This window comes from Mustela nivalis, assembly GCF_964662115.1.
Source record: "Mustela nivalis genome assembly, chromosome: 16".
In the NCBI taxonomy this organism is placed as follows: domain Eukaryota; kingdom Metazoa; phylum Chordata; class Mammalia; order Carnivora; family Mustelidae; genus Mustela; species Mustela nivalis.
In genome coordinates, this window is record NC_139035.1 from 41,279,667 (window position 1) to 41,299,343 (window position 19,677).

Here is a 19,677-nt window from a genome sequence, read left to right on the forward strand (position 1 = left end):
TGTGAGTCCGTGGCCCTTTCCCAGAGGGCCCTCACCTTGGGTGTGTTGAGTTGGCCCCACGGGCTTGGGGCACCCAGTGTTTGCTTTGAGTCAGGCCTGGGGCTGGTCTCTGGCCTTTGTAGGCAGGGTGGAGATCCCAGTCTGCCAGGGCCCCAGGTTAATAGTCGACTGGCGGAACTGAGGTTTAACTGAGATTTGGCTTTGGAAATTGGGGCCAGGCTCTCTCAAAGGGCTGAGCAGAGGCAGAGCAAGGAGACCATGCTTTGGACCCAGGCCAGCAAGGAGGAGCCCTGGGAGGCAGGGAAGGGTGGGTTTCCGTCGCTGCCTGGGCATGGAGCCCAACCCCATCCTCTGGGGCACGGACTGGCCCCATCAGGTTCTCCAGCTTCATGTGCACGCACATGTGTGTGTGTGTGTGTGTGTGTGTGTGTGTGTGTGTGTGTGTGTATGAGAGAGATTGGGTGTGTTTGTGCCAAAGGGTTTCTGTGTATGGTTGGAGTTGTGCTCTTTGCACACATCTGCCTTTCTGCCGACTGAGCTGTTTGTAGAAGAAGCCTGGGCAGAGTGCTGCCTCCGCTCATCCACTCAAGCTGCTGGTCCCTCAAGGGGCTGGCAGGCTGGGCAGCCCCGGGATCTAGACCCTGCCCCAGGGGGTAGTTGGCAGTGCACTTTGTACTCAGCTTCTGGTATTTATGGCAAATAATACACTGGGAGCCGAGGACAGAACAGGGAGTTACAGGGCAGGAGGAAGGGGGACTCCTCAGACAGCTCAGCCTCTCCTGGGACCAGTGCTGGGGTGGTGAAAAAGTCCAAGGGCCCCGGTTTTATAGGCTTAGTTCAGGAGTCGCCAAGACACTGTCCTGAAAAAACAGGCTCTGCTCTTCCCAGAACTTTGGTCTCTGCTCCATAGGAGGAGCATGTGGGAGGGCAGGGAGAGAGGCTGCCACTTCCCCCCATTCCACTCCAGCAGGCTTGCACCCCTCACCCTCTGGGTCCAGACATCAATGGAATGGAGGAAGAACATGACCTAGAGGACAGATCACTGTCCAGCCCACCTCGAGGCCAGCGGATCTAGAGGATATGTCCCAGAGGATATGACCCGTCCAGGAGCCTGAAGAGAAAATGAGTGGGAGGAGGGGGCATGAGGGTGGAGAGAGCAGACAGGGGTCTGAAGGAATGAAGAGCCTCAGGGGCTGCGATGGGGGAAGGAGCCACTTAGTGGCCAGATGTAGAACTGCAAAGGTGTCCCTGCAGGCGGGGCCTGGGTGCGGAGCAACTCCCACTCGGTGCCTGTGGGTCCCCGAGAGGGGCTGAAAGCACCCTGACCTCTCAGTCCAGAATAGCCAGGAACACCCAGCAGCTACCAGGGAGAGGTGATCCAGGTTTGCAGAGAAAGGGAATTGTGAAATCAAGCGAGACGAGGGGTTCTGAATGGAGAGGCCCATCTTGATGGCTGCCCTCATTAGGAGGGGCTGGGGCTGCAGCAGAGGTTAGGGTTTGGGTAATCTGAGCAACCTGGGTGGTTGAGAGGGTGCTGCGTGATGTCACTGGGGCTGAGCAGAATGGGTCCCAGAGGGACTTCAGCAGACAGCTGCCAATTCCTTGGACCTCCGTTCGGGACCCCGAGCTCCTGCCTAGAACCACCCTCATCCCACTCTCCAGACTCCCTGTCTTCTCTTTCTTCTGAGCACTCACAGCCAGAGCTACAGAAATGACCAGGAGCCTGGTTTTTAATGGAGAAGCTGTGATGCCTGGGGGCACTCTACAGGTCAGGGAAGCAGTGCAGGGCTGCAGCCGGGGGCCAGAGGGGAAGGTGCTGCCACACCTCTTCCTCCCCAGCTCAGCTACCTGGGGTCTCTACCCTGCGAGGGGGGAGGTCTTCAGACACGGCTGTGTGTCCTCTCGGGTGTCTGTTTAATCCCAGTTCCAGAGGAGGGCACTCAGGCTGGAGGGGAGAGGTGGGAGCAGGATGGAAGGCTCCAGAAATGCAGGGTGGGAGGCAGAGAGGGGAGCCAGGCTGGAGGGAGGAGCGGGAAGCGGAAGCCCAGAGCACAGAGCAGCAAGCCGGCCTGTAGGGGAAAAGAGGCAGAAGCTATCTTACAGATTTCCCTGGGGGACGTGAAGTTCTGGGACTTCTCACCCCTAGCACCCTCCCCACTGCCCCCATCCAGGCTGGACCATCATCCAGAAGGGCTTGTATAAAGCCTCAGCTTCTCAGCCAGGGCCCAAGCTAAGCGCCCCATCCCTTTCGGAAGCTCTACAGTGACTCCTCTCCCTCAGCTGGTTAATTCCCACTTCTGTCCTTTCCTGGCACCTCGGCCTTGAAACAGGCCCTTCTCCTGTACCTGCTAACCCTTGCCCATCTCTTCCTCAGAGAGCTCAGGGCTCTGGAAGGCCTCCTGTGCCAGGGCAAGGCAGCAGGCCTCAGCACTCTGTGGGGCTTTTATGTGGCCTAATGTTGCTGCTTTCTCTAGCAATTTCCTCAGGGGTGGCAGGGGGTGGTCTTGTCTTCTCTGAATGGAACTCCCCCCCCCCCCCCCCCCCGCCGAGGCCAGGGACTCTGAGTTTGGGATACTTTGCCAAGAGGTATTTTTAAAAGCTTAGACTCTGAGAAAGTCAGAGCTGGAGGGTCCTCAGGGATCATCCAACCCAGTGGATCTCAAGGTCTTGGGGGAGAATCACCCAGATTCTGGACCCACCCCCAGAGTTACTGATTCAGCGGCTCAGGGGTGGAGTCGGAACCTTGCTGGCGGTACCGGTACACCTTGACTGAGAACCTCCAGCGTTGGAGATGAGGGGAGCAAAAACTGCCCCAAAGCAGAAATGATCTGCCCAAGGTCTCCGGGGGCTGGAGCCAGGACTAAGTCGACCCAAGCTGACGCCCATCAACGTACCACACTGGGCCTGACCCAACAGCCATTGTCCTAGAGCTCCTATTGTCTATTAGAGGCTGGTGGGCCCAGAAGAAGGGAGCTCATCTCTAGGTACCTCTACTGTGAGGTTGGAGACTTGGCGGCGTCAAACATCTTCTTGCGGCCTTCCATCCCGGACATGGCCTCCACGTTCTTCCTCCAGTCACCCACCTCCACAGGCCGCTCCTATGGGGGGCCACACACACATGTCGGAGACCAAGCAGGCCGGGGGGCAACTGGGCCCTCCAGGCACCAGAGAAACTAGGTGAAGGAAAATCAGCCTCTTTGACAAGAGGAAATCCCAGCACCCCTGCCCCACAGGTGAGGCCCAAGGACACATTTGGGGTAGACAAGGGACAAGCTGAGGCTTCACTGGAAGAAGGAAGCTGTGTCAACTGGGAGTTCTGGATGATCGCAATGGGGTGCCAGCGTCATTTCCCACCCTGGTAAACCACAGTCCAGCCTTGCCTCCAGACCCACGCCAACCTCCTGATCTGGTGCTCAAGGCAAGCTCAAGGCCACCTCTTCTAAGAAGCCTACCTCCTCCTAAACTGGCTCATTTTCCATTTTACCAGCATACAACCTACCATTTCCTCTCTCTATGAAGCTCCTTGGGCCAAAGACCATGTCTTTCATCCATGTTCCTTCTAGAGCCCATCCATTCTGAGTACATATATCGAGTTCAATCAGCTCTGAGTGATTTGTTGCTGAATGAGTGATTGAACTCAGTTCTCCAATGTCTGTGCTCATGTGTCCAATGGCCACAATGACCTAATGACCTCCTGTCTTTTTTCCGCTCTAGTGACAGAGGGCACTATCTCCCTGGTCACCCTAATTGCACATTCTCTTCACACTGGGTGCTGTTTCTACCTTCTTACTCAGTCTGGCTTCCTCTGAGTCCCAGTTTCCTCCTCAGATTGAGAGCAGCCTGAGGGAAGGGAGCAAAGAGATTTTCTTTCTCCCAAGGAGAATCACAAGACTCCATCACTCCAAGAGGGTTCTAGAATGTTCTATCTGGCTGCCTGGCCTCCAACAGGAGCTCCTGCCTGAGGTTATGTGATGGAGTGACAGGTGATAGGACAGGGGGTGAAAGGTTCTGAGAAGAAGGGTCCTCACCTTCTCGGTGTCTTCCTTCTTCACTGACTTCAGGTTGGCCCGCAGATCCATAGACACCTTGTGCTTGGAGCCCAGTAGGGCCCGGAGCATGGCGTCAGCCGAGACCCGGACCCGACGCAGTGGTGGACGCTTGAATTTTCCACGGAGGTCCAGCACCTTCAGCTTTAGGTCCTTAATCTGCAGGTGAGAAGGAACAAGGGTCCAATGGCGAGGGAGCACCCCAGAGCAACCTTCTAAGGTTCCAGCCAAAGCTACACCCCACGTTCTCCAGCTTCCAGGCCAGACCCTCTGGGACACTCAGACCCACCCATCCCTTTCGGAACAACCACAGGTGTTTGTTGATAAATGAATGAATAAATGGACAGATAAAACACATCTCTGTCATGGAAACGGGAATAGATGGGGCAGTCCTACCAAACTCAGCACAAGTCTGGCTTGGAATGCTCTTCACAGTGTGGGGCTGCTTCCTCCTATCCCTGTGGCCCATTCCTGCTTCTAACTAGTCCCTCCCCGTGAGCCTTCAAAGCAGCTCATTGAGAGCAGAGCCTTGACCCAGTCAGGTGGATAACCCCCCAAGTCCTACACCCCTTAGGGGGAGTTCCGAGGGTGCTATCTCTGGAGGGAATTCTGGGGAGATTAGTGATGCCACCAATCGTCATTTCTGCTGGGGAGAAAAGGGAAGAGAGTAGTCTCTCTGATCCCGCTCCACCCCCTCCTCCCTGCTCAAACAAGCACCCCGGAGCAGCCCGCCAGAGCAGCAGGAGCTCTGCCCCACCACATGGGAGGAGAGTCTGCACGGAGCTCCTACTCCCACACCCCACGCCGAGGGCACGCTGAGCACCGCAGTGCGGGGGGTAGTGACCAGCCCTGGTCCCACAACCACCACTGTGTGACCCAGACTAAAGTTCTCAGCCTCTCTGAACCTCAGCGTCCTCCTTTGTAAGGTGCAGATAATAGCATCTGCTTCATCCAGAAGCGCGTAGGGAGGATCAAAGGATGCAGTGCACATGAGAGCCATCCACAAAGGGAAGAGGTTATTAACCAGCATGTGATTGTTGGCGTGGGTGAGCAAAGAGGGCAAATCCTCTTAGACCGAAGAGCCTGCGTGGCAGGTGGGAAGGAAGTCTGTGCTTTTCATCTGTGTGATTATCCTCTCCCTGCCCATCTCCAGCCCTATGGGGCCGGACTGGAGGGACCAGAACTTCCCACGTGGTCACTTGCCAAACCCTGCAGAAGGAGGGGGACCTAGTCCGAAGTTCCAGCATCAGTGCCCATGCCCTGCCCCCACCACGCAGCCAGCCTGGGCTAGCCATGCCCCTCCCCTCCTACAAGCTCACCTCCCTGGTGTTGTGGAGACATTTGGCCTCAATGTCATATCTCTCCTCATCCACCACCTCCACCTTGGCATGCAGGTCCCGGCACAGGTCCTGGGGGAAGCAAGGTTCGTCGCACAGGAACAGAAGAGGGGAGAGGAGTCATTTGGACCCCAGCCTCCCTTTCTGCCTCCTTGCCCGGTGGCTTTGCAATACCTACATTCTGGAAAGGAGTTGATACACCCCTTCCCTCTGAGGTTCATGGCTGCTATGAGCTCCCTGCGTAAACCCTTTGTTTTCCTTTCTGAATGTCATTGTTTTCTTTAAAAAATTTTCTTACCACAAAAACAATATAAGCAGGGGTGCCTGGGTGGCTCAGTGGGTTAAAGCCTCTGCCTTTGGCTCAGATCATGATCTCAGGGTCCTGGGATGGAGCCCTGCATCAAGCTCTCTGCTCAGCGGGGAGCCTGCTTCTTCCTCTCTCTCTGCCTGCCTCTCTGCCTACTTGTGATCTCTGTCTGTCAAATAAATAAATAAAATATTTTTTAAAAAAAATAAGCAAATTATAGAAAATTTGAAAGCTAAGTATTAAATAAAAAGAATAAACTATAAGTAACAAGTGATGCCACCGGGGGGAGGTGACCCTTGGTGACATTTTGGTGTATTTCCTTCCAGTCTCTTTTCTCTGCAGTCGCTGGCATTTAAACAGTTATCTGTGTTTTTCAAACATTAAAAACCTATTTGTAGAGGGAAGGACGGACATGTCCCGAGGCTCCCTCCCTGCACTTGTGAAATGGAATCTAACTAAAGAAAGGAAGGAAGGAAGGAAGGAAGGAAGGAAGGAAGGAAGGAAAAAGGAAGGAAAAAAGGAAGGAAGGAAAGAAAGACAGAAAGAAAGGGGATCTAGCAGCACCACCCCCCAGAGGCCTGTGCGAGGACATGAGACCATGCTAGGGAAGAGCCCCTAGGGAAGGAACGGAGACTGGAGCCCCAGTGTTAGTGCAGGCTCTGGCCACCCGGGCCCGGGGCTCAGCCCCGCAGACTCACCTGCAGGGCACTGAGGGACAGGCCGCGGGTCTGCAGCGTGGGGATGCGCTCAGCCAGGTAGCGGGCCTTCTCCGCCTCCCGCTCCTCGTGCTCCTGCTCCCAGCACTCCTTGGCCTTGGCCAGCATCAGGCTCTGCACAGGACAGAGCCTGCTGAACCATGGACCCGGGGCCCTCACGCTCCCGACCCAGCATCAGGGCTCGAGGGGAAGGAGGACCCCAGGCTGGTACCGGCTCGGCCCCTGGTACTACAAGCACCGTGTCCTCTCATGCTGGTCAAGGCCCAGAGCAGGCAGCTCCGGGAGCACGTGGATGAGATGGTCCCGAGGCCTGCAGGTGTGTGTGCGACCCGCAGGTGGGCCAGGTGAGAAGGAACCCTGGGCCACCACACACAGTGTCTCTAGGCCCCCGGAGCTGTTTTCCCTCACAGTCTTCCCCGTAGCCACTTCTGTTCTGTTTCAGCCCACAGAGCTCCAAAGAGAGAAACTCTGGCCAAAATAAAGCAGGCCCTCTGGCAGCCACCCGTGGATGAACGCCCGCAAACTGGTCACTGCCTTCCCTCAGGAACCTGGGCAGGAGCCGGGTCTCCCTAGTTTTAGGTTTCCACTCAGCGCCCACCTGGCTCCAGGCAATGGCCGGCCTCCCTCCTCAGCCTCTGCCCTTTAGCCTCCTTCCTCTTCACTATCCCCTGAGCCTCCACACCCCCGCAGAGTCTCCACCACACCCCCTCTGCCTCCCACTGGCTCTCCCCCCAGAGCCAACACAAAGCCTCACCTTCAGCAAGAGCTTGCGTGAGGCCGTGATCTTGGACTTTCTCTGATGGTGAGAAGGAGAGAGACGGGTGGTGAAGTAGAGGCTGCAGATGGGAAATCTGGTCTAGGCCAGCATGTGTGTCCTCCAGATTCACCACCATTATACCCAGAATCCTCACCCCTAAACGTCCTAAGAATCCTAACGTCCCAGAATCCTAGCGTTCCCCATATTTGTGATTTAACCCCTCAAATTTGAGGAATGCTGTCGTCAGTGACCGCAACCTTGACCTTGACCTTGACCTAGAGGCTGAAGCCCTCACTTTCAATCCTGGTTCTAGTGCTGGTGGGATCCTGTGTGGGTCACATGACCTCTATGGCCACCTCCTTCCTCATCTGTAAATAAGGACGCCGAGACCCACTTCCTCAGTCCACAGAATTATTACAGACAGAATGACATCATGGGTGCTCGAGTCCTTTGAAAGGCATGAAACAGACACACCCGCTTAGCGCTCGGCACGGTAATATCCCAGTACCTCGACGATCTATCATGTCCGGAAACAAGCTGTGAATTTCACACATCAGGATGTATGTCTTGTTAGACATCACAGCTCTTTTTTTTTTTTTTTTTTTTTTTAATGTCAACACCATCCATCTTCGTCTTTCTCAGGTATAAAAACATTGTTCTCTCTTCTTACTAAAAATACTTGATATATTCTTGCCCGCTATGTATGCTCTCACAAGTCTCAGCTTGCAGCAGTGTCCCTCTGCGCCCCTGCCACCAGGGGAGGGGCCAGTAAGGAGCGCTGCTCAACCCCTAACTAATGAGGCTGTGAGGCCTTCTGAGCACTTGTAGCTCCTCCCGACCATGGGCTGTCGATTCTGGCTGCTGCCAGAGAGCAGCGGTCTACTGGAACTGTGCTGTGCGTCAGGAAGGCATAGTGAGCAGGCTCTAAGGGAGAAAATGGGGGAGGATGAATGGGCTTCGTAGTTCATGCATGGGATGTGGGACTTCCACTCCCACTGTTCAGAAGGGTTTGTTTGTCCCTTCCTCTCCTAAAGCGGGGTTTGGGCTACGTTTCAGGTTAGGGTGCTTGTGGGAGAAGTGGCCTGTTGCCACGATCATTACCACCCACAGTTTATATCCTGTCGTGCACCCATGGCAAATGTCCGTTGCAGTGTTGTTTCCCCCCACCTCTTGGTGAGTTGATAGGCCACCTCGTTTGACCATTGATCAATGGCAACTCACTTTAATAGGAGCCTCAGCAAAACTGATAGATTTATATAGCCATTGAGAAACGGTAAACTGGATTCTCTCTGAGAATCTCTGTGCCAAACGTCCCTTCTGTCAGGGCTGCTGATTCCCACCCTTGTCAGACCAGAGTCCACAGCCCGATCCCTCCAGTTCCTGACCTTGCACAGAGCACAGGCTGTATTCTCAGCAGCCTTGATAAATCAGGACTGTTTCAGGGTCAGCGTTATCTGAGACCTGAGGGATGTGTAAGGACACCTCTTTGTTCCTCTCTCGATGTTTGGTCATTGGGCAGGGGTAGAATAACCCAATGGCCATCCCTTGTTACTGGACTGACTCTGTCCAAAACAGGATGGTCCCTCGGGCCTAGACAAGTGATCAAGAATGGTGAGATACCCCAGATCTCACTTACCTCGCTTCAGGCATCCATCACCAGAAGGACAGGAGGAAAGAGCAAAAGACAGAGTGTGAATAATGCAGAAGACATAAGAAACAGCAGAACAACGTGGACGAGCTTGGGCAGTGATGGTGTGGTGACAACCCACACCAGAAGGACAGTGGGCATCAGGCAGGGAGACCAGCTCAAGGGCTCCGGCAGAACAAAATACAACTCCGGTGGCCCTCTGGACTACTGGGTTCTTGCTGGGAGGCGTTAGCCATTGTAAGTTGGGGTGGAGTGGTGGAAGTTCAGGGAAGCCTCAACACAGGGTTCCGGCATGGGAAAGCTTCCGTCCCTGGCCTTGTGGGCAAATTCCCAAAGCTTTGTTCATCTGTTGAGCCAAATCATGACCTGGCACATGCATTTCATCTGGCCTGTGCAGACACGAACTCTGTAAGAGGCCACAGAGGTCTTCCCCAGGCAACCTGGAGCATAGGTTCTGCTCAAAGGCTAGCAGGACATGTGGTGACACAGGGGACCTAGTACTCAGGACTGTTTCTATATGAGAACATGATCTCCTGGGGAGCTGCTTCGGGGTTTGAACAGATGGACCCCCTATGGGGCTGAAATCTGCAGCACAGGGGGTGCAGGGCGGGTGGGGCTACTTACACTTCAGGCATGGTGGTGGTCGGTGGGGGGGGGCAGCACCTGGGGGCACAAAGCAAGCAAGTTGTAACTCCTGTCTCCCAACCCAGCTGGGCCCTGGCGCTGTGTCAGCCGCCTGGCCCAGGTAAGCCAGACAACAGGAAGAAGAAATCAGACGGAATGGATTCCAACAGGTCCAGGACAAGAAAAATATTTGTCCATTGATTCTTCTTTTCATTCATTCACTCATTCATCCATTCACTCATTCATTCCCTCATTCTCTCACAAGACAGAGAAAAATCTTAGAAATGCAGAGAAGCACTCTAAAAACCCTAAGTGGCTCTGTTGGACAGGCACGTAGGGCGGGGGGTCTGCGAACTACAGACCCGGCCTTGTGTTGCGTAAAGGGTGTAAAATAAAGAATATGCAATAGAACATACAAAACCTAAAATATTTACTATCGAGCCCTTTCCAGCAAAGTCCGCCAGCCCTCGTAGGGAACAGAATAGAATCCACAGAAATCTGTTTGAAAAGTGAGGTCTGGGGCCCTTCACAACGTGCTGAGTTTAGAGTCTCTCCAGCGGACGAAGGCGTTGCTGAAATTCTGCGAGAGGGGAGAATCCGAAAGAGGGGGAGCACAGAGCAACGATGGGACTTAGGGAACTGCCATTTGGGCCAGCTCCAGGGGGCGCTCTTCTTGCGCTGGGCCGAGTCCGTGTGCCTGGGCGGGCGCACCTCGCGGGCACAGTGTGACTGACAGCCCAGGGGTGGGGCGGGTAGGGGGCCCTGCGCTGCCCCAAGGGGCTTAAACTAGCAGGCCGTGCAAATCCTGCGGTCTACTCTCATCTTTATCTGACCCTCTCCAGGCCAGTTTTCCTCTCTGCAAAAATCGGGGTGAGATAAATTGTCGTCCACTGAAAAAAGCTCTTAAACGCTTGGTTCAAACCAAATTTTACTTGGAAGCAAAACAAATTCAAGCAATGCGAGCCAGCGCCACAGGCTGAAAGGGGTACCTAGCAGTCCCGCGGCCTTCCGTGAGGACCCTGGTCTGCGGAGCACAGTTCGAAGCCCCCCGACTGGGTTGTCCTGGGGCTCCGTTCACCCCTGATAGTCGGGGGACCCAGGCCAAGAAGGGGGTCCTTGAGGTGGCACGGGGGGACACTCCAAAGCCAGACCCGACCCACCATCTTGCCCGGGCCTGGACAAAGAGCATTCCAGTAGAGGGTGGGGTCGTGCAAAAGATCAGGGGAAGGAGAAGGACAACTCTGGCGGGAGCAGGTGTGCGAGGCAGGCATCCCGAGCTGGGTTGTGAGTTAAAGGATGGGGGAGACCTGTGTATGTGTGGGGAGACGGGGGCAGGACGTGCAGGGTCAGGAGTTAGAATTTGGTTTGGGGTGGGGGGCAGAATCTAAAGGATGTTTGTAAAGTGGCTCAGTCATTTCATTCCAGAGCCACCTCTCTCCTCTCCCTGTGTGCCTGTGAAGCCTCCTCCCCCAGCCCATGAATGGGGCTCGGCCACCTGTCCTGAGTCTCCCCCAACTGTCAGAAAGCCGTCTGGGCCTCCCACCTCTGCCTCTGCCTCTGCCGCCTGGGGAGGGTGAGGCCTGGGGTGGAGAAGGGGGAAAGGGAGTGTGACCCCGGAGTCTCAGCTGTCACCCGGGGGCACAGAAGGAGAGGTAGGATCCAACCCATAAATTCCCCAGATATTTGGCTGAAATTAGATTTTATCACCAGCTGTTTATTCTGAGGGCTCCACTCCTCTGAAGACAAGCAATAAGTCCAAAAAGAAACACGAGCTGGTGAAGAAACACCTCCAGGTCCTTCCGTCCATCACCACCGCCCTGCCATAATGCCATCCCCAGGGGGCAGCAGGTCTCGGCTGAGTGGGGATGTGCCTCTCCCCTGGTGGGCATTTGGCCATGATCCCGCCTCCCTCGGAGAGCCCACTGTCACCAGCGTGGGGCCCTCCTGGCCCGGGCCAGACCCGGTCTCCTGCCAAGCTCCAGGGCCCGCCCCCCAGCATGCCCCCTGACAGATGCCAGACCCCGGGGTCCCCAGCCTGTGCTCTGATATCCACCAGAATGGGACCCCTTGACAGGTCCTGTGGAAGACAAGCAGAAACCTGATAAGAAGTCAGGATGCAGATAGCAGCGAATGTGAGGTCGGAGGGCTAGCATTCCATCTCCCCCACAAGTAGCAAGCGAGGAGATACTTAGAAAATCCACCGCCGGAGGGAGGGAGTGAAGGATGGCCAGGGGTTGACTCAGAGCTGGGCTTTCCCTTCCCCGAGGCCCTGTCGGGTGGACTGGGAATGTCAACTAGCCTAGGGGACTGAGGCTGAACCTATGAACCTCCGTGTGCATAAGGATAAGTGTGTAAGTGAGTGTGTGTGTGTGTATAGGGACAGGAGCCAATCTTTTTCACACCTGATAATCAGGAACACAAATTTCTGGTTAGGCTCATGTTCTTCCCTCTGCTCCCCACCCCCTGACCTTGGACCCCAGTTCAAGGGCATCCCAGTCCTCTTTGATCATTAACAAGCATTATATTCCCACACCCCTCACACCCTCCATCTTGAGCTCTTAGCAGTGGGGTCAACAGTCCCCCAAATCCAGTGGCTCGTACTATTTGTCGTCCACCCCACCCCACCCCCCAGCCATGGCTCCCAATATAGAAGATGCCCTCTGTTTTGCCTTCACAGACTCTCATGCCCCAACCCCAAATGCTGTCACCATTGGTTTTCCCTCTAGAGGACCCCACCAACTACTTTCTACTTCTCGGAGCCAGGAGCAGTGGACAGTGGGGCTGGCAGTCTGCCCACAGCGGCTCTTGCCCTGCTATATAGGTGGGTGGGCAAGGGGAGCCAAACTCGTCCCTCAGAGACAAAGAACAAAGAGGCAAGATGGTTTCCTCAGTCCGCAGGCGCTGGGGGCTGGTCTTCGAGGCTCCCCCGAGTCCCTCACACCAGAGCCCCTTCTTTGTCTTCTGCAGTAGGCGTGGCCCACCTTCCTTGCTCGTCAGGCTCTTCCTAAACTTCCAAATGCAGCCCCGCCACCCCTCCCTGCTGATTCCCAATGCCACCACCTTCCTCCAGGCGCCCTCTCCCTCTGGGACCTGCTGGGAAGCCTGGGGTAAAACACAATCCACCAGGCTCTACCCTGGGGCCCCTTGAGCAACCTTGTGGGCAATTCTGCTCCTGGCTCTTAGCCTGAAAATGGGCAGTGGAGATTTTTACCTCCAGTTACGGTTTTGCAGGAGAGAGGTCATTCCTAAGGATAAAGGACTGTGGAAGCATCTTGGGACCGTTCTTCCGGCAAACCCAAATGTACAGGCCATGGCATAGGTCTTCCTTCTCCAAACCCTGTGTCTTCTCTAACTCAATCCCTGGTTTCTCTCTCTGGGCTCAACCTAGATCCGCAGTTCTGGGCTGCAACCGCTTACCTCGTTCAGGCTCTGGGAGCTGGGCTGGCCTGTATCTCGCCGAGGACCGCAGACTGTGAGGCGCAGACAGAGGGGAGGCTATAAAAACTATGGGCCACAGCAACTGGTCAGTAAAAATAGAACAGAGCTGCTGCCCCTCCTCCCACCCCCTCCCACCACACACACACACACGCCCCTCACAGAGCAGACACACGCTGCAGCACACACCACAGACCCGCCCTGAAGACACGTGTGTCCAAGATCAGGGTACACACAGATCCTGTGCACACAGAGGCCACCGACTGAGTCCAACCAGCACCCACCTAGGGGGACGCCAGCTGAAGAGGGGAGAGAATGAGCGGCCAGACCAGAGGAGGCACTGAGCAGCGACAGCGGGACCAGTGCATAGCCCAGGGCTCTGGGGGGGGGGGGGCGGGGAGGCACCAGGAGGTGTGGGGGGCCCAACAGGGCTGGGGGAGGAGTAACGTCTCGCTGACCTACATCTCTCACAAGGAAATGTAGAAATCAGATCCCTGAGCCCATACTGCAAAAGCCTAAGAGGGCTAAAGACTAGATCTGGGGGTTCTCATGTGGCTCTGGTCCATGGGCCCTAAGAGTTTGCTTGGGCTTAGGAGTGATGTCAACAGCACGGCAGGCAAACTCTAGCGAAGGTTCCTGGGGCTGAGCCGAGGGGCTGGTCACAGCAGCACCCACCTTTATGCACACAGAGTTCTGAGAGTCTGTGGATGCTCTGCACCCCCCTCCAAGTGAGCTTCTGGGAATCTAGGTTACCCGGGTTCCAAACGGCACCCACATCCCGTGCCTGGGACCCAATAAGACTAACTCACCTTCTGCTGTGAAGTGTGTAAACCTGGTGATTCACAGACCTGTACCCCTGGGGATAAAAATTTATGTTTATAAAAAATAAAAAATTATATTTAAAAAAAAAAAAAAAAAAAGACTAACTCACCTTCTCCCCTGCCTTGCCCTTGGTCTCCAGCCAGAATCCAGGGGGCTGGTGCCATGGAGGCCGCACCTGTTTACTGGGTATTTTTAGGACAGTTGATGAACACATAATACCCACCCTATAGTCAGAGAAAGACAATGCCTGCTATGTTAATCCTGTGACTATTATCGTCGGTCATCTCCTGGGCCAGGCTCCCAGGCTGGGACAGGATAAGCAGGATACTGACCCCCTCTTGGAGGCCAGCCAGAGGCCTCCCAGGCAGCGGGAGGTTAGGGAGCTGGTGGGGGAGAGAGCTGGTGGACAGGGGTGTGCTAAGGAGACACACCCACAGTGCCTACGGAGGGACGGAAGGCCCCGTCCTCCGGCTACTGCCATTCTGGTGCCCAACAGAGGCCTCTCCAATTCAGTTCTGCTTAGGTCAACTTGGGAACGCTCCCATGCTGGAAGGCTACCAGGGAGAAGGGACAGGGTCTGGGAAGTTGTAGGGCTTAGAGGTAGAGGATTCTGGGTGCAGGGCCTGGGACGGACAGTAAGGACAGACAACCACCAAGGGGCAGTGGGAGGTCAGAGAAGGGTGTCTTTGAAGGCTGGAGTGAGTCCACTAGAGTTTAGAGCACTGGCTTATCATGTTTATCATTTATACAAGAACTTTCTTACAAGAAGTTAAGATGCACCAAAAGAATGAATTATCTGGATAATTCTGTGTTTTGGAGGGGAAGCACTAAGAAAACATTGACAAGTGGAAGAACAAATGAGGGTCAGCAGGGACCACAATGAATCACAGCCTCTGAGGGCCTTGGGGTGTCAGCCATGCTCAGTCCCTAATGGGACAGAGTGGGGCCAGGATGCCTCATCCCAGGCCCCATTGACACCCCTCCACACCGTGTGGTCCAGCTCTCCACTCTCACTTCCACCCCGACCTGTCAGCCTCTTACCTGCTGTCTGTTCACAAGTGGCCTTCAAAAGTGGGACTGTTACCCCCTGTGGTCCTTGAACCTGCCCCAGTCTTCCTTCACCTGTGGACCACTCTGGAGGCAGAGGCCTCTGGGGCCCGCCTGCAAGGCTGGTGATCTCTGGTGGGAAGATGCCCATGACCCGGCTGAGGGGGCCACCGCTGGATGGCATTGGCCCTGGGTCCCACTCTCTGCCCTGGCCGAGTGTGCTTCTGCAGACTTTCTCCTGCCTTCCTTGCTCACTGTCACCCTCCTTAAAAGCCACCCCCAGCTCAGTGCTTATCTGCCCACTTACCATCCTTCCTGTGGAGCAGGAGCTACGGTCATGGGAACTCTGAGGCTGTGTCTCTTTTTTTTGCACAGACACCCACCTGGCCAGGGGAGATCGTCCACAGACACAGAGCCAGAAATAGTCCTCATGGCCCCGTAAGACCTCCAAGCAGTACTCCCTGTGGTGGTCTGAATGAAGGCCACCCAATGTGGCCCATGTCCTAATGAACAAAACGTGAACATGTTACCTACCAGGGCAACAAGTACTTTGCAGATCTGATTAAATGAAAGAGCTTGAGTTGGAGAATTATCCTGGGTTATTTATGTGGGCCCAGTCTAATCATATGGGTCCTTATCAGACTGAGGCATTAGGATCAGGGTCAGTAGTAGGACCCCTGATGAAGGAGGAAAGATCAAAGAAGAGAGAAGATGCTGTTATGTTGCTGGCTTGGAAGAAAGAGGATGTGACCTTGAGACAAGGAATGCAGGCAGCTGCTAAAAACTGGAAAAGTCAAGGAAACAGATTCTCCCCTCAGAGCCTCAAGACGGAAGAAGGCCTGCCGACACCTTGGCTGTTAGACCAATGAGACTGATTTTGGACTTCTGCCCTCCAGACCTGTAAGATAGCAAATTTGTATTCTTTCAAATCACTAGGGTTGTGGAAATTTGTTATACCCGCAGTGAGACCCTAACATACTCTGTAATGCCTTGGACATTCACGAGACCAGGACTTTATGATTCGGGCTGGGCTCAGGAGGCCAGGAAGAAAAATGGCGGGCCTGGTGGCACTCAGATCCAGTGTCCTCTGGGCCCGACAGCCCAGAGCAGACCCTCACGCATCCCTGGCCAGAATCCAGCCCACCAGGGCCTGGCTTCCTGGAAGTCAGCTCTGAACTTGCCCAGAGGATCCCAGGATGTCAGAACAGGAAGACTGCCCAGGGCAGTCACTGTCGCCTGGAGGAAAGAGAGGCCCAGAGAGAAGGGGCCACACAATGAGTGGGCCAGGTCTCCTAAAGGCCAGCCTGGCACTCTGTCCCCTTGGCTACACCCAGTTGTCTCCCTATCATCCTTCCTTGAACTCTCCTATAACCCTGGCTCTGTCTTTTACCCTCACACGTGCCCTCCAGGTGCCCTGGAAAGCGGTGCCCCACAGCCAGTGGGGGCTCCTGCGGCCGGGCCCAGCCTGCTCCGAGGTCCATGTGAGCTGAACAACCCTCACAGCTGTACCTGGCCGCCCCAGCCCTAACCAACTAGAACCTTCGTCCTCTGGCTCTCTATTCTCTCATGTGAGGTTGCACTCACTCTCTTGTGATCCCTTCTGTGAACAGTTTTGTGTGAAATGCTCAGACTGATCTCGTTCACACACCTCAACGGCTTCATCTCCAGCCCCGCCCTGGACAGAGCCAGTGAATGGAGCTTTGGTGCCCCCACCCCCTGCCCTTAGCCTGACCCTGCTGTAGGTTTTCTGGACCCTAACACAATGTGGGGTCACCATGATTGACCCAGCAGTGGTGTCCTCTCTGAAACTCTGAAATGGCTTCCTCATTCAGATGATTGCTTTAGGGGCCCGAGGGCGAAGCTGGTCTCCTTAGGGACGCGCTCTTCCTGGGGCAAAGCTGATGGCCTTCTCTTAGCTTCTTTTGAAGTTCAGGGAGAGTCTGAGGCAGCCATGACCTGGGTCCAGGTGGTCTGTGCCCTCTCAGATCTCCCAAGACTTCCCCGCTCGATGGAAAACAGATGCAACAATTGCTGGAGAAGGAATGAGAACCAGGACTCGCTGGATCTAGGGAGAAAGGGGCCAACCCAGGAAGAGGGAGCAATTTGGGGTAGATGAGGGGAGGGGAAAAAACCTGGAGGGGTTTCCAGCCTCCGGTCCCACGGCTTCCAATGTCCCAGGGCTGGGGAGGCCACAGGGCGAGGAAGGAAGTGTCTGGCCAGAGGAGCTAAGCCTTGTAAGGCTGTAGGTTGTGGAGTCAAGGCCCCATCCCCTCAGTGGTGACACCTGTCAGCTCGACAGCCCTCGAGACTGTCCGGGCATTGTCTGGGAAGCCAAGGAGCTCAGATTAGCAAGTGACAGGCTCAGCCTGCCTCCCAGGCAGCCCTGCCCCCACGCACTCCAGCCATCACCTCAGCAGCCCCCAGTCCCCTCCCTGCCTTCTCCATCCACCTCCTCGTAAGCCCATCAGTTGATCCAGGGCCAGGTTTCCCTGCAGCTGTGTTCTGAGAGGAGGCAGGGCTATGGGCCGAGGAGACCAGGGCAGAAGGAACAAGGAACTAAAAGCTTTCCGATTCACCCTTCAAATTTCTGCCACAACCTAGACTCGCCATTAAAGCCTATGGCATTGGAGACAAGCCAGGGAATGGACACACAACTCGCTAGTAACACTCCCTAGTGTAACCTCAACAATTTAATCCTTCCCAGCCTCTACTTCATCTTCTGTAAAATGGGTCAATAACAGTGCTTACCTCAGAGGGTTGCCGTGAGGCCCAAGTGAGGTGATGTGTCTGACAGGCTTTGTAAATGTGTGGCACAAAGTGAATGCTTGACGAACGAGATAGCTCTGAGGAGATTCTCACTGAAGCCTCAAGGTGACACGCCGAGGTAGGTACTATCACCAACCCATTCTACCAAAGAGCAAACTGGGGGCTTGGAATGATGAAGCCGCTCACCCAAGATCACACGGCAAGGAAGGGTCCGTGGTGAGACCAGCACCCAGATCTCTGTGCTCTTTGACCAGCCCTGCCCCTGCCATCCAGACACAGAGATACGGGCCACATGTGTCTTCAGCCAGCAGGAGGCTTTCTGCCAGGAGTCTGGAACGGATCAACCTTGGGCCCCCAAAGCCCCAACGTTAGAAGCTGTAAGTGATGCTTTGATGAGCTGTTCTCTATCTACCTAATTGTAAGAGGTCTGCTGTGCAGCGACAGATGGTGTTAGCCAGTTTCGTCCGCACTGAGACACCATCAGGACGAGGCCTCTCCCTCCCCTCCAGGGAGGCCTGGCTGGGGCCTGGGATGGGCACTGGAAGCTGGGGAGGGCATGGCAGGGAGAGCCCCAGCAAGGCCCCGAGCCTGGGCAAAGAGCGGGCTGACCCCCAGCTCGACAGCAGGCATCTGTCACACTCCCTTTTTCCAAGCTCTGCACGGTCCCACCCCCTTCCCACACCCTTGACTTCCTCCCATACCCTGCCCAAGCCTCTCGTGTCCACCCTTGAGCAACCTTCTCCTCCAGCTCAGCATTGCCCGACCTGAGTCCTTCTCAGTTCCCCTATCTGCCCAGGACTATAATGGAGAAGGGGGACCAAAGGCCACCCCCAGTCCCAGCCCAGACCTCCTGTGTGCTGCCAGCTAAGCCCTCGCACCCAAGAGCCTGGGGCCGGCCCTGGCCTGGACAGGTCCCTGAAAAACAGGCTGCTTCTCCAGAAATCCCATAATAAGCAGGTGGGGTTTGGGGCCGACTCTGTGGGGTTGGGTGGGGATGTGGGGGGACAGAGGTAAGAGTGAGCTGGCAGACCAGGGGTGGACCCCACGCTAGAAACAAAATCTTTGCAAAGGGGCACGTGAGCAGTCAGCAAGGCTGGAACCAGAAGCCAGCTCACTGTGTCTCTCTCCCCATTCCACCTCCCCCTCCCCCTGCCCCCCCCCACAATGTATCCCCAGCCAGGCCTCTCCTGCCCAGGTACCAGTTTGCCTGCCCCTCCATCCGAGCCACATGAGTCCATTCCTGCCTCCCACCCGAATTCCCTGGCTTTCCCCTTCTGTATCTTGGAGCTTGTGGTCTTCTGAGGCAGCAACGTTTCCCTCTTCTGCTTTTAGTCAGTCGGTGGAGTCCCTGCTGGAAGCCACCTCCTCCTGGAGGCCTTCCTGGACTCCATACCCCTCTTCTGTCCATGCAGCTCAGCTGGTTCAAAGCATTGCACCACCACTCTCCAGGGACAGTTTTCTCTCTCCGCTGAGAAAGTTGTTGGCCCCAGATGGGGCTCAGGCACAGCAGGGTGTCAGAAGAGCCCGCCTCTGCTAACACCATGGTTGTTCGCCTTTATCGCATCCCCTGGAGGGCTTGGCAAAACACAGATTCCCTGTCCCCAGCTCCAGAGTTTCTGATTCGCTGAGCAGGTTTGTGGGTAGAGCCTGGAAATTTGCATTTCTGACAAGTTCTCAGCCGGTGCTGACACTGCTGGGCTGGGGAAGAGATACCTTAAGAACTACTATAATTAGGCCAATTAGAAAAGGCACCCACTGTGGACAGACACAACCCTTTGGATCAATGGCTTGACTTCAACCTGCGCCACTCCTCAGCAGAGCCGGTGACACACAGCCCAGATGGCCCTGCCCCACCTCCTGCCTGTTGCCCTACCCCCCCCCCCCAGTGCTCTAGACCCAGGGGACTCTGGAAGTCCCCATACAGCTGTCATCCCATCATTCATGTATTCATGATGGAGGCAGCCTGGGTCCTAGGCACTGACCCAGGCCCTGGGGACACCACAGTGAGCCTCAGATCCGCCCCCCTGCCAGGGCCTGGAAGCCCGGCTTGGGCACCTGGACACAGGTTTCCTGGGTCCTGGTCCTATCTCATAGCTTTGCTTTCCCTCTATTCCTTCTTCCCAGAATGCAGAAGACATTGTTTTCTTCCTTTCAGAAGGCTGAACTTAGTCC

The 19,677-nt window shown here is 55.5% G+C and overlaps 1 protein-coding gene across 2 annotated transcripts; it reads right to left on the minus strand.

Annotated features, from left to right (window-relative positions):
- Positions 1-1,398: 1,398 nt before the first annotated feature.
- On the minus strand, positions 1,399-13,842 carry TNNI1 (troponin I1, slow skeletal type). Of its 2 annotated transcripts, none has more exons than XM_082704381.1 (9): positions 13,802-13,842; positions 12,853-12,905; positions 9,436-9,474; positions 7,161-7,202; positions 6,389-6,520; positions 5,366-5,455; positions 4,029-4,205; positions 2,989-3,098; positions 1,399-2,069 (listed from the first exon to the last, which is right to left on the minus strand). In XM_082704381.1, the coding sequence occupies exons 5-8, from the start codon at positions 6,512-6,514 to the stop codon at positions 2,991-2,993; spliced, it is 501 nt and encodes a 166-aa protein (XP_082560507.1). In that variant the 5' UTR covers positions 6,515-6,520; positions 7,161-7,202; positions 9,436-9,474; positions 12,853-12,905; positions 13,802-13,842; the 3' UTR covers positions 1,399-2,069; positions 2,989-2,990. The 2 variants fall into 2 exon arrangements, with proteins under 2 accessions (XP_082560507.1, XP_082560506.1); XM_082704380.1 differs by having other exon boundaries at positions 9,432-9,474.
- Between the last annotated feature and the right edge of the window lie 5,835 nt (positions 13,843-19,677).

What these genes read in the sequence shown, in the direction of transcription:
- TNNI1 (XM_082704381.1), bottom strand. Translation starts at nt 6,514, where the DNA reads ATGCTGGCCAAGGCCAAGGAGTGCTGGGAGCAGGAGCACGAGGAGCGG. An exon ending in GTCTCCACAACACCAGGGAG is followed by an intron (nt 4,206 to 5,365) that starts GTGAGCTTGTAG and finishes TCTCACCTGCAG; the next exon opens with ATTAAGGACCTAAAGCTGAA. An exon ending in AGAAGGAAGACACCGAGAAG is followed by an intron (nt 3,099 to 4,028) that starts GTGAGGACCCTT and finishes GGCCCCCCATAG; the next exon opens with GAGCGGCCTGTGGAGGTGGG.